Source organism: Drosophila erecta, unplaced genomic scaffold (genome assembly GCF_003286155.1).
Source record: "Drosophila erecta strain 14021-0224.00,06,07 unplaced genomic scaffold, DereRS2 tig00000055-arrow-pilon, whole genome shotgun sequence".
Lineage (NCBI taxonomy): Eukaryota > Metazoa > Arthropoda > Insecta > Diptera > Drosophilidae > Drosophila > Drosophila erecta.
The window spans coordinates 7701893-7716367 of record NW_020825200.1 but is presented as its reverse complement, the minus strand read 5'-3'; the positions used below and the strand labels follow the sequence as shown (position 1 = coordinate 7716367).

The window sequence follows — 14475 nt, the reverse complement described above, 5'->3', positions numbered from 1 at the left end:
TCAAGGCGAATTATGAAAGGGGGTGACATCCTGGGCGGTGATGTCCTGGGGAAGCAGGAAGAGCGTAGCTCTGACAACTGCGGCAACGGTAATTGCCAGTGTCCACTGTCCACTGTCCAGCGTCCAATGTCCAGCAACACAATCCTGTCGTCCATTTGGAACGCGTTGCCTTTCTCCTATATTTATGTTCCTTTCGTGGGTGGCACTAGGTGTGGACTACATTACTCCGAACATAATTTTAATGTGCGTAGTAAGCGGTGGCTGCGCAGACAACTAATCAACAAACATTAAACTAACGAGTAGAACTATCTGCACCGCGGAATACCCTTCTATAAGTACTGAACTAGCAAGTTCTTCAATTGTTTCTCTTCTAAAGTTTCAAAAACACTTTTGTGTTGCTTATTAAATATTTTATGTGTCCCTTATTATGTTAATATGTTTACAAAATATTCAAAAGACTCAAAACCAGTGCGAGCACAAAAGGCGGCCAGATCAAAGTACTTTTTACTTAGTAGTTGTTATTTATGTGCCATTAGTTAGTGCCCAAAACGCATTTGGAGGCCCAGTTGGAGCCAAAACTCCCCCTCTTGTTTCGATTTATGCCCTCTGACCGGGGCTGCGAAAATGGTTCATAAATTCTTGGTTGTGCGCCGAAAAGTATGCAACTGGTTTCAATATTTCGCATGCTTGTATTATCAGTGGCAATCATTTATACCTTTCAGTTGTCTTCCTTTGCGAGTGTTTTTCCCCATTTCACTTGTGCTCGGGTCGTGGGACTGTTTTATCGGCGTTTGTTTTACTTCCGACGGCGGAACCAGAAACGGAAATTTCTCATTTCAGTACATTTCCGCATCTCGCGCTCTCGCGCACAAGCGCACGCACACATACTCGCATGTAATTACACTGCGAGAAATCGCTACATATGCAGATCACATGCATAACAAGCTGTGGTGGCCGGGATTCCCCCTCAAATGGAAAACAAACAAGGGCATTGTTTTGCAAAGGGGCGCAGGCGAAAACATTCATTCTATAACAAATATGCGAGTAATAGCAACGATAAAAGGATACAACGGCAGCAAGAACGAGAACAAGAACAAAACGGCAACCAAAGGAAATCGCCAGCAAAATGTTTTAAAAACTGCCAAAGGCATAATTTTCCCTTTCATGTCCTTCTCTTTGTCTTTTGCTTAGGAATTCCACCCAGCACTCTGACTTGATATGGCAAAGGGCTCTGGGTTATAACGGCTTGGAGGAATGGATTGTGTTCTAGGTTGACGCTAGTTGACATCGGTTTTGCATTTTCCATCCCTTTTATTGTAATTCCTTCTTTGTTGTTTAGTTAAGTCATGATTTTACCGTGATTTGTATTTCTTGCGTCTTAAATGAATGTGAAGCAGGCAAACAAAAAATACTGTCCAAAGATATTTTAATAAACATTTGCGGCTTTGTGGCTAGCATTTTAATATAAAATACTGCAAAATATGCTTGTCGCCATGAAAAGCACCTTATTAATAAGTTTCCAAAGACAATTCAACATTACCCAATGCAGTTAACACAGTGCCAAATTCCTGACAAAGATCCCATATCTCACAGCTTTATAGCTAGGGTAGCGGAAAAAAAAGGTCACTAGAATTGACGACCAACCCATTCGCAATTCACCTTCGCGACTCCTTTTATTTAGCCAACTGAACTTCCACTTGAGTGAGTTTTTGTGAGGAACAAATTCAATTTGCATATTTTGACAGCGAAATCGACTGAAGAGCAAAAAATGTTGGCCCAAATGAGAAATGAGAAGGCCTGACGCTAATTACAAGAATTTATTGAAATCAAGAGTGGCGACTTAAGCAGTGCGGGAAAATGAAATTATTGCGGGGTTGGGCTTTTGGAAATCGGCTTTTCCTTGAATCGCGCTTTGCAGGACGGGTCCTTCGGGCTCCAATTATTGACACTTGACCAAACGGCCAAGCGACCAAAATGGTAATTTCTATTAAAAACTTTAGGAACAATTTTTGTTGAAAAGAATTTTTTCTTTCACTTTTTGGGTCATTTTTGTTTGAAGCCACCGATGTAATGAAAGTGCTGGCGAACAAAAAGTTTTCGATTTCAGTGCTTTTACAAATTGGCATTAATTAATTTTCAATGTTTTTTTGTTTTTTTGTGTGGCACTTGAGACTTTTTTTCACGAAATTGCATTTCATTTTTAATGAAAAATATTTAGCAATTAGTTCGCGAAAAAGGAAAGGCGCTTTGAAATCGTGTCCCAGCTCGCTTAAATTCTATAAAATCCACTCTGACATTAAAAACTCCAACAAAAAATTTGATACTCTCATTACGACTTTAAACTAAAACTAAGCTTAGCCCTTTGTTAATCCGCATGAGCTATGTATATTTTTTTTATCAAATTTCATATTTTAGATGTAAATTATTATGACGTCCTAAATATTATCTTTCATTTCACTGGAACCCTTCTCTTCAACTCGCCGAGTCATATAATTAATTCCTTTTCATTATATTTTTGAATAAAAATTTCGCTGCTGTGTTCATTCATACTTATTTCATATCTTCTTTCGCCGGCCTTGTGCCTAATATGAATTTTATGCAAAAGCGCTTTAGGGCGGCTTTGGTCATAATGCTTACCAGGTTGGGTTACCCTTTTTTTACCTCGTCGTGAGGCGTTAGAAAATTTAATGTGGTTATTATGGTACGCGAAACTGTAAAAAGAAATACGTGGAAAATATGAAAGAAGCGCCAAAAAAATTTAACATCATTTTATTCTTAATTAAAATGTTTCCAGCACCATGGAAGTAAATAAAGTCACAAAATTATTGAATAATAGATCAAACCCAGCTTGAACTCAAATGTGTTTACATTAAATTAAAGAAAAATAAGAAAGAACGATATTACTCTGCTAGCGGAAGTGCGAACTAAAAATTAAAAATTTTTTTTATAGCATTCGATAGAAATTTATAAAACTAATAAAATAATGAAAAAATCGTAACTTTCTATCTTTTATAGTTTGTGAAAAATCCTAATAATACTATGCCCCAACCTTTCTTAACCATCAAGGCAAACATTAGGAGATATTTCTAAACTAAAACCAAACTTCATTCTTTTAAGTTGTATCCAACATAAGTTGGGCAAATATAGAAACTTTTCAATATATATATTTATATATATAGAAAAGTGTCCAGAAAAGTCGTGTGTAGAAAAGTTGCTTTTTTCACCGAACTCCAGGAAAGACTGAGAAGATGGCAATAAACTTGAGTTTGCCGAGTGGTTTTTGTTTTTCCTACACGCCTTGCAGTTCGATGTGGTCAAGTTTTGCGCACTAAGCGAAACTAATGTCGAAGTGGCGAAGCGCGAAAAGAGTTCCTCCTTTTCCCACCAATGGTGCCCGGAAAAATGTTGGAAAACTAAGAAAAATGAGACGATAATGGTAGCGATATTACTCCAAAAGCAAAGTGCTCTTCACTCCCCATAAAGAAGTTGGTTTTATTGCGCAAACTTCGACAAGACAACCAGCGTAACTGAATTCGCTAATCATTGAAATTTAGTTTGCTAATAGATAAAGGTGTCAGTATGTGAATTTAAGTAATATAAATTATATTTAATATTTATATGAATTAAGCAAGGTACCCAACTTTAAGAGCCGGTATATGGTACATTTTTTTCAAATTCTTATCCTAACCATACATAGTTATATGGAAAGAGGTAGAAGGCCGAAAAGGTGTGGCCAAAAAATAAAGCCACATACTTGGGGACCATAAATTTGCGACGCCAAAAGTCGAAAACATACCAATTTCACCATATTTTTTGTTACCTTTTTTCTTTCTCAATACGAAGCAAAGCAATGCAAAGGTTTTTACAATGCCTCCTGCAAGAGTTTTTGTGCCAGATGCCCAGCTTTATGTATAACCAACATGCTAATGCCAAGCCACTAAAACACACATTTTGCTCACAACTAAACCGAAAAAATCGCCAGCAAAATTGGAAAGAACGATGCTTGGGTTTCTTGCAAGTTTTTCATATAAATCTGGAACAGCTGCCACAATGAAAGTAAGGATGGTGGATAGGAAGGGCAAACGGCAATGTTGAAGGTAAAAATCTGTTGGCCTACGGCGTTACACCAAGTGTAGGCAAACATAAATTGTAAAGAAAAATATTTTAAGACGAATGCCAAGAACTGTGTTGGCTACATGAATTTTAAGAATTTTATGCCATTTATTGAATATTTCCAGAAAATGCACAATAGACAAATAAGAGGCTTACATTTCTTTAAGGATTGCAATTTATTGATTTTTATTATTAATTCTGTAGGGTGAAAAATTTTAAAAAATGTTACCTTCCATTATCGGGGGTCTCCTGCTTTCTAAGTGGCATCCCATTTCCATTGACATGAAACACACGAAAGTTCCTTTCAATTATTCTTTCACTCTCGAAGCTAATAATATAAACTTAAGGATAAGCCCTGTCAGTATGAGCAGAGGAAACTGTGTGAAGCAGGCCCAAGTGTCATCAAAATTGCGCCTGAGTAACACGAGTGAAAGCCCGAATGGCTCATATGGCTTTAAGCCAACAAAGAGAAGGGCTCACACACGCCTATAACATTTAAGAGGATGTACAGCCGATTCTCAAGACTTATTTTTCAGAAAAAAAAATAAAATAAATAAGAAGGCCGCTCAGCTGAATTTAAGCGCTTTTCAAATACGCCTTCGAGTACCCCCAAACCGTTAGTCCAAGTCCCCACTTAACGCATTTATGTTGAAAACGTGATATAATAAAGAGAAAAACAGGCGAAAAGACGAGAAATTGTGAGGCGAAACCCTAAATCCTTCAAAAGCGGACTTACTTATTCTCGCGACTATCAATATCAGCGATTCTCGCTAACCCTTTGCGCAAATATTACTCATACACTGGACCACGCCCCCATGCTCAGGGCTCCACGCCCTACGCCCTACGCCCTACGCCCCACGCACTCCCCCTCCAAACGACCTTCATTGAGCTCAAGTCAAACGCGGCGCGCAAAAATATGCTATAGAAATTTTTTCGCACCCTTAGCGAATGCCTTGCCTCGCAAATTGAATTGAAATTCGATGGCACTTTAGCTGGGATTGGGATGGATGGATAGATGGAAGGGGCCAAGGGGCGAAGGTCTCGTCTTTTTGGGGCATGTCCTGTGCTTGTCTATATTAAGGTCTTCCAAGCTCAGCTGCCTTTCGCGTCATCATCATCACCAACATCAGCATCATCCCCATCAGCATCATCGTCATCCGAAGGAAGGCGCATTAGGCGCGCATTTTCGAGTGCCTTTTCAGGGATAAACGTAAATTTTATTAGTTTTTTTATGCCACCCCTACCCATTTCCACTCAGCTGCCGCTCCTTCTTTGCATTAGTGAAAATTAGTCAGGCAACGGCGCTAGCAACACAACTCAAAGGATATTTGATCACACCATGTACTCCATACAAGTAGACCATGAAAATGTTATATCTAAAGCCTGGACACCATTCGTGGGCTGGCGTTTTAGAGAGCAGATTTGGACTTTGAATTCCGTATAATTGCCGTACATAAAAGGCAGCCAAACCAGCTCTGTCAATATTGCACAGAATCGCCGTGCCAGCAAGCCATGAAATCCAATAAACTAGTAAGCTAATAACATTTAATAAACTCCCAACTGGCAGGAAATTAAAAATGAAAATAAATTGGACAGTACAGTGCGCAATAGGAGCTGTTGGATGCATACAAATAATGCAATTTTTACTGGAAAAGATTCAGCACTGGATTTTCAAGTTTTGCATAGCTTTTTGTTTCAATATTAAAGGCTTTGCCTTAGTTCACTTTAATTTAAAAGCACATATTTTTTAAAAACGTGCGCATACAACTGTACATGTTCAGCTATTTGAAAAAATCTTCGAGTTCTGGCAGCTCAAAAAAATGTGCGCCAGCGAAAGGAATCCAAATTAACGCAATGTAATTTGACACTTTTGCATGTCAAATTCAAGCGAAACTTTTCCAATCGTTTAATGAATTGCAAACACATTTTAGTACTTTTATCAAAGACGTTTTTTAATGAATGAATTCTCTTCGAGACAAGTGTCGGGAATGTCATCAAGTGCGTGATTAAAGCAAATTAAAATTGGATATCAAGATGTATGCCTGACATTTATTGGACAGTCGAAGGGCACTTGTAAAAGGTTGGGCCAATGCAATGGCTGAGAAATCGTTTCATTTCAAGCGATTCCCATACCCAATTCCTGTGTAAACACCTTGAAACAACCTTACTATCAATGGACCCCCCAAGTCAACACTTGGCACCCTTTTACAAACTAAAGCCGGCAATTTCGTGTACGTATAAGTGCGCACACACTACTTTGGTGACAAAAAATGTGTAGCATAGATTAAGGACCTGTCCTCGCTCACATTTCCAAGACCTTGGCAAATACAAGAAATTCCAACTAAAACCTTGCACACGGTCTAAGATAAAGGCAGCTGGAGAGCAAACATTACAATTACACTTTTGCGGACAGTTTTCCTCTGGCAATTGTAAAATGTATTACGTATACGCAGTGTATAACGGCGAAATTCGTGGAGAAGATGCGAAGTCAACGCGTTGGCGAACTAAACATGGCGAACAAATTTTACCCGCTGACAGGTGGGGAAAATGTGCAGCGAAATAGAACAACAACAAACTTTACGTGGGATTTGTTAAGTTTATTTCAACATTTTGATTGCATTTGGAGTTTATGCTGATTGTCCTCCCTGCTGAAGGTAAACACTGTAAGCTGTGTGGAAGCTCTTGCATACTTTATGCCTCACAATTGTGATTCCTCAAGATTTCCAAACTCATTAGACAAATGTGCGTTGCAGCCCCACAAAGAACCCATTCTTGGTCCACAGTGATTTAAGAGTCAACTTGCGTCATATTCAATTGTGATTTATTGCGGTCACACCGCACAAATTTTTTCCCACACATGCGCCACGTGGCTGGGCGAACAACCCCTTCAAATAAAGTTGCAAATGTGGAGCAGTTAATTTACCGAGGGTATCACGAAAGGAGGACAGCGGTTTGTGGTTAGATGCAAGCACGTTTTCCATGAGAGATGAAGAATAAGTTTACAGGTATCTTTGCAGTGGCTTCTCTTAGTTTGAAACCTTTTTGCGTTTTCAAAAATAAATTTACAGGTACATTTTTCAGTGGCTTCTCTTAATTTGGATACTTTTTCTTTTCATTTAGTTTGTTCAATTTACTTATGAATCAAAATTTTGACAATATACGTTTTTGCCACCACTGATGGCACGTAAAATAGCACACCAAGTTTACTAGCCCAAAAGGACTAATGTAGCTGAGATAATTTGAGTTTCCAACACAATAAATTGGCCTATTTAAGAACAAACCGATATGGTAAAGGACTTCAGCTAGCCCAACCTAACCCAAAACCCCCAAAGCCGGGCTTCCATATACCAGGCTCATTATAGTTAACCGCACATTAATGAAATCTCCGACGAGAGAAGTCTGCGTATGCGGATGATTATACTCAAACACATGTGTGCGAGGAAAACAGCTGGAATTTATATACCACAAGATGCGGAGTGAATGGAGGAGTAGAGATAATCAGAAGCGGGAAGTCGATGACTTGTCCTCTTTGTTCAAATGTTCAAAGGAGGAGGTTCCTCCAGCAGCTCTCGTCGGCGCCTGACTCTGATTGATTTGAATAAACGCGTGCATATTTATCAAATTAACCACAAGCACCGCAGAGCGAGACATATCGCCCTGGGAAAGTTGTGGATAGGGATGCTACACATATGTACACATATACACTCAGCAAAAAGCCAAGGGATTCCCATGTTTAAATATCTACATATTAGTACAAATTGGTTTAAGTAGCCGCTTACAACTTTTCATAAAATATTTTCCTGCAGGGGACTTTTACTTTGAATTTGTGATCACAATAGTTAAAAGCAAGCATTTTTTCTGAGTGAACAGAGCCATATGCATGGCAGTTTCAGAGTTCAGTCTTTCGCACAAAGTGTCATCAACTAATCAAGCATGGGTGGCTGGGCGATGGGAGAAGGGGAACCTTTGTAGGACCGGCTTGGACAGATGAAATGAAGATGAATCTTTTGTGGTCAGTAAAGGCATAAATTTCGTGAGGCGGGGGGGCGACGCCACTTCAGCGGTGAAAAGTGAAAACATCATAATAAATAGGCTTATCAAATTGATAAAATGTTCAGCGTTTCTGCCTTGATTTTGATTTAAATGCCAGGCCATAAATCAATAAGTAAATGAATAAATATTACATCTATTGTTCGCAGCGGTGGCAGCGATAATAAATAATATCCACCAAAGCAAACTCTTTCAGCGATTCCGCGCTGTCCATTAGCGCAGGGCATAAATAAACAGCCATTGTCCGGCAGCTGAAGCCATTAACTGGCTTTGTTTAGTCGGTGAAATAATAATAATAAAATGGCCTAAGCTTGCTACCCCTAACAGAAATTTTAATATATACTTGGCGCCTTTTAATGCATTTTCTAAGATTTTACTTTGTAACGGCAGGAGATGGATTTAATAAAAACTCGGATAAATATAAAAGTATAAAGGCGGGAAGTAAGACGTTCAAGCGCACCAGGGTTAAGTCAGAATTGGGAAAGAGTTGGGGAGAGTTGACCCATAATTTTGAATAATTTTGTTATTTATTCCTTCTTTTTGGCCAAGATACAGCAGCCACAAAGGAGAGCCAACCATTTAAGGAGACCCCTGGGATACAGCGAAGGGAGTCCCTTTGATGGGCATTGCATTATATTTTCATTAAAACGCACGCCTAACATTTAATGGTCTTTCAGGGTAACTTAACTTTTAAGCAGTTTCCCATCTAATTAAGCAGTCTTATTATTATATGAGAGTTTATTTTTTATACAAACATTAATGATTGCACGAACACAAATGAAGAGCACACGAAAAGCGTAATTTAAAAGTTATGCTGACGAAACAAAAAATGAGGTCACTGCGTATACGTAATGCCAATGAAACACATAAGACACACACGAACAGTAGAACTACAAATGGAATAAGGGAAAATACCAAAAATGGCGTTTTATTGAAATTTATGGCTAAAGTTCTGCCCACTTTCCTCTTCTCGTTGCTTCGTGCAATCCACATTTTTCAATTAGTTTCAATTTGGCTAAAAAGCCGCATACATGCATAACATACATATGTACATACACTAATATGCATTTGAATTGTAGAATCAATTTTTGATCGCCACAAATACGGGATAAATGGGGATTATTGTGTAGGCCCTTAAAAATTATAATAAAAACAATAATCGAATATAACGGCCAATCCCGTATTGTTTATCCATCTAGAACCAAAAATATTTATATAGTGCACGTGTGTTTGTGTGTATATATATATGTGTGTGTGTGGACGAATGTGTATGTGTATCTATGTCCCGGCCAACATCCGTTGAGCATTCAACGACGGTCAGCTGCATTGGCCATTGAAACGGAAATGAGAACTCAACGCAGCGGAAATTTAATAACGACCAACAATTTAGCAATGGAACTGGGGAGCGGGAATGATGGTGGAATGCCAGAGGATCGTGCACACAGCCAGGACAAGAAGGACATATTTATGCGGCCATTTTGAGTGACCGCATCCAGTATCCACCATCGAAACCAGCTGCGACCACGCCCTCCAATTGTTGTCCATTGACAAATGACCATTTCATATGTGAAATGGCAATTCAATTGATTTCTCTGCGCCAAACCGTTTGCAATTGAAATGAAAATAGTTCGAATATGTTTCAGCCATCGGCCGCTGACCTTTTTCTTCCATTCCCTTCACAGTCCCCCCCAGTAATGAGAAGTATTTCATAAAGCAACAAACCCGGCCACATAAATTGCTTCGTGTTTGGGCGAGAAGAACTGACAACAAATTGTCAATAACATTGAGTGGGGTGCGGAGGGATGTTGTAGGCCACAATGGCAACTGTAATGAAATATATTGCCTAGAACAGTTCAAGTATGTCAACGAGCATAATAATAAATTTTATAGTTTAATTTGAAGTGACGCGCGGCGATAAAACTGTTGTTGGGCATTGGTTTGGAATTTATCAAGAAAATTGCAGGGAATACAAAGAGGCAGAACAACAACCAGGCCCAATTATATTTCCTACAATAAATAAAATAAAATAGGTACACATCTTAAGTTTACCAGCTGAAATAGGTTAGCACTAAGTTGTAAAACAATTACTTACTTGTTTAACTCTTTGAATTCTTTTGTCTCCAGAGTATGACAATCATAAGAAGCGTAGCCCACACATCAGCATACATAATAAATGGCTCGTTTATCAACCAAAACGCATCGGAAGCAGGCAATTTCCTATGAAATTAATTTCCCTAATCATCAGTCGAGCAAGTCGCAAGTCACCCGGTTAACTTTTTTGTGAAAAGCGAACTCATGTCAGGACCTTGGCAACCTTTTCCCGAGTGTCACTCGTTCCTGTCGTTCCAATCAAGTTTATTAAATGCCTTCTGCCTGGGCTCAATTATCTTCTTGACATTCTTATTTTTTTATTCAAGGGGGTGGCTGTGCTTTATAATTCATTCAGCTCAGTCGCTGATATGTGGAGGACTGGCTGAGATGACTGCCAGCTGTGTTTGTCAGATAACAAAAGAGCTCAGGACTGGGCCATCCTTTCGGCATTGTTCATTTCGTTGGCAGAGATTCGAGCGCAGAGATATTCGAATGCGGCTTCTTGGAAAATTAAGTTATGCAGATGAGAGCTGTTAGAAAAGTGTTGGCTTAACTTGTTCTTAAAAATATGAAAAGTGAAGACACAAATATGATTTAATTTTCGCAGAGCAATTACAATTCTTGCGAAGCCAAATCCCAACTCATTCAGCGCTGGAAATTCCATTTGGCCAAAGCCTAAGCCAAAAAGTAAATTTTCCATTATTTTCTTTAATTTAAATGAACTCCAGTCGCTTGGATTGTCCCATTCTGTTTCCATTCACACGGGACCACAATATAAGGAAAATTTGCATAACAAAAGGCTTTTCCAGTTGCTGCACAATGCAAACATTGCTAAGTCGATTCTTAATTTTCAATTAAAATCCAATTTATTTATAGAAGGAGCGTTTAAAAAAGTTTATCTCGCATTCTTTTTGCCAAGCGAATTATATCCTGCGAAACGAGTTAAACGTGATTGAGAATGTCTATGCTGACGAAGACCGTTATTTTTAGGTTGGAAGCTGTTCCAAAAACGTAATATAAGCTGCCATTCAAGAAGATTAATAACACGCGACATCGAGAATAAACTAAATAAATAGCACTTATAATCAAAGTGAACGAAAAATGAAAAATCTGTTTATACAATTTAGACTTACACGATTTGTTTTGGGGTATTTTATTGACCGAATCCTTGGGCGGATAAATATTTCTGGGGTATTGCCATCGAACCCCGTCTGTAAATCTGGAATTTCGACCGGAATTTTACATGCTCCTTTATACGAACTTTTCGTTGAACAAGTAGCAGTAGTATTATAGTTAAAAGGTTGAGTAGTTTTAGGACTACTATGAGAATCATACGGCTTGAATTCCGAATTTATGGAGATTTTATGACCTATTCGATCTTTTTCTACGATCTTTTCTGGTAAACGGAACAATATTCTCAACATCTCTCCGATCAAAGATTAAGTCTTTATTTAAAGAACTCTTAGATACCTTTAGTTCCTTGGGCAATTCATCATTTTTGTCTGTGCCATCATAAATTCCATGCTCACTAGTAAAAACTGAAGAAACGAGTACAACATTATTTTCAGAGCAGCTTTCCAAATTGCGAATAGATTTTTCCACTGGTTCCATGGAGGAGATAGTTTCTTCACAAGCAAAAGAATCATTTACAGATAGAAAGACCCGATCCATAAAAGAAATGTAAGCCGAATCTTCCTGTGAAGCAATAGAAATATTGTTTTCATGAACATCTGGTGAGATCGATTCCACTTGAAAATCATTTTTTGAAGGCTTCGGATCTTTTGGTTCAGATCTTAAATTTTTATAAGTAACCAAAGTGATGACATCATCGAATCTAATGCCTTTTAACGGGCAGTTAATTATTTCTCTATAACTTTCGATTACACTAAAACCTTCAACATGTAACTTTTCAGTATGCACTTTGCGTAGCTCGACTTTTTTATCTCGATTACATTTTTCCTCATTCAAGCCCACAATCCTAGATGAGCTTTGTGTGTCTACTTCATTTGGGACCATTTTCGATTCCAAATAAATATTCACTTTGGAGGCGGAGGATATTTCTTTAGCATTCTGAGTTCGACTGAGTCGTTCCAGTATGCATTGAACCTGGCCATGCATACGATCGATTAGTTCCATGCGATAAGTAAACGACTCTTGGAGCCCGCTTAGTTTTGGTTTGACGGACTCGAATAGATCATAGAAAAATGTTAGGTACTCGCATCGTTTTATTTCATCCGGCTCTATGTCCACCAGTTCCTTATAGAGACGCATAAACAAATCTCCCCTCGTCTCGTGAAGAGTTCTTTCCTCGGGATCCTTTCCGTGCTACAACAGTTTGAATTGCATCCGAAAATCATTAAGGAATACCAGCTCTTGGGAACTGTTAAAGGGCGTATCGCTTTTGGCTAAGAAACTTACCGATTTTTCCACATCGTGATTAATGTTACGAAGACTGACACTCAATTCCAAGATGCCCATATGCAGATCATAGGCCTCGGCATTGCCATCCTCTCCAGTGGGTTGCTTAAATATATCCGCCATTTCTTGATCTACTGCAATTTTAATTGGCTGTGTCTCCATTTTTAAAAACCGATATCAGTTAATCTAAGGAACAAAGTTAACAGCATGCATGCCTTATACTAATCAAAGATATCTTACCGCTAACAAGATATCGAATTTTGGCACATTTTATATAAATTTGTGACTTAATTCCGAAACTTGATTAATATCTGACTAACAGGATTTTCAGTGCTACATGTGTGTAATCAAGCAAATGAGATTTTAGTTTCCCCGTTGTTTTATATTCCAGTTGCTATTCCGCAGCGCCATTCACAATAATTAACCCATAAATCTGTCACAAGATTGTCGACAAGTACAAAAACTAAACCAAGCCATTCAGCAAAAATCGCGATGCCTGTGCACCTTTTTCAGTTTCTGCCGGAATAGAAGCAACCGCAACCTTTTGCAACCTTTCGCAACTCCCTGCCAACTTTTCATTCATTACACAGCTCTCAACGCGCCGCGAATCTCGAGTTCTTGGGGGAATGGAGAGTTGGAGGTGCTGGAAATGTATGACGCTACTTTTAACCTCAGACCGTAAAAAGTTTCTGGGCTGCAGCAAAAGGAAACTATGCAAAGATAAGTGAAAAAGATTATATATGCATTGTACTAAAATTTACCGCCGACATGAGTGAAGCAGTTGAGCGAGTTAGCGTGGAGAACAGCCCCCGAATTTTCTTCCACAAAATGCCACGAAATTTACGTGCAGGCAAGTCAAACGTAACGCAACCGGAACCGGAAAGAGCCATTTAAAAAAGGCGGGGCACGGAAAAAATGTGAGTCTGAAAGAGCTCGCTCCGTTTTTTGGCAACAGGCCGCCTTCATCCTGGCCGGAATTTCAAATGACAAAGGCAACAGGCTTTCGGGTCAAACGAAGAACATTTATTTTGCATATTCGTGTGAGAAAAATTGGTTGTTGAGCCAGACAGCAGTCTACTTTATAAAGTGATTTTCTGAAAAATGCAGGAGCTGTTGCTTCTCTAACTGATATGTATGTATATATACATGTATATGTACTTTCTCGTGGAGTAATCTAGTGGACTAGATTCGTTAAAAAGGCAGAAAGATGCATTTCCGACCGTAAAATGTTGACATATTCTTGATCAGGATGACAAACCGCCGCTAGGTGGCGCTCGTGGGCAACTCATGGAAAGTCGCCATTCGTTTAGGTGACTCACGGGTATCTTATAGTCGAGGCAATGAATTATAGCGTTCTTAATTGTTTATGCAAATTTTCATATTTATATTTTCATTTCCTTCAATATTACCTAAGATATTCTCCGCTATGATATTAATGACCTACTTATGATACACCAAGGCTAAATATCCCTGCTCCCGGAACCAAAAACTACTCCATTACATCGCTTCCCACTCTTTGTCCTTTGCAGGATTGGCTCTATTCTCCCAGCCGACAAATTCAATGGACAGTGCACAATAGAATGGGTCTGACTAACAAACCCAACTTGTCCGCTTGTGAACTATAACCAGGGACTCACTTATGTTGTAGTTACCGATTCATGTGCATGTTGAACAAACGACTTCACTGAACAATGCAAATAATTGTCAAACTTAGCTGGGCACAAAGAAAGTCGACTATAGACGTAGCTGCAAAAAACTAAAGCCAACCCCTTGCGATGAAAGGAAGCATATGATTTTTATAGC

The 14475-nt window shown here is 38.8% G+C and overlaps 1 protein-coding gene across 1 annotated transcript; it reads right to left on the bottom strand.

Annotated features, from left to right (window-relative positions):
• On the bottom strand, positions 1 to 12834 carry LOC26526481. Its single transcript, XM_026978464.1, has 3 exons — positions 12673 to 12834; positions 12256 to 12579; positions 1 to 216 (listed from the first exon to the last, which is right to left on the bottom strand). The coding sequence occupies exons 1-3, from the start codon at positions 12832 to 12834 to the stop codon at positions 1 to 3; spliced, it is 702 nt and encodes a 233-aa protein (XP_026834265.1).
• Positions 12835 to 14475: the final 1641 nt, after the last annotated feature.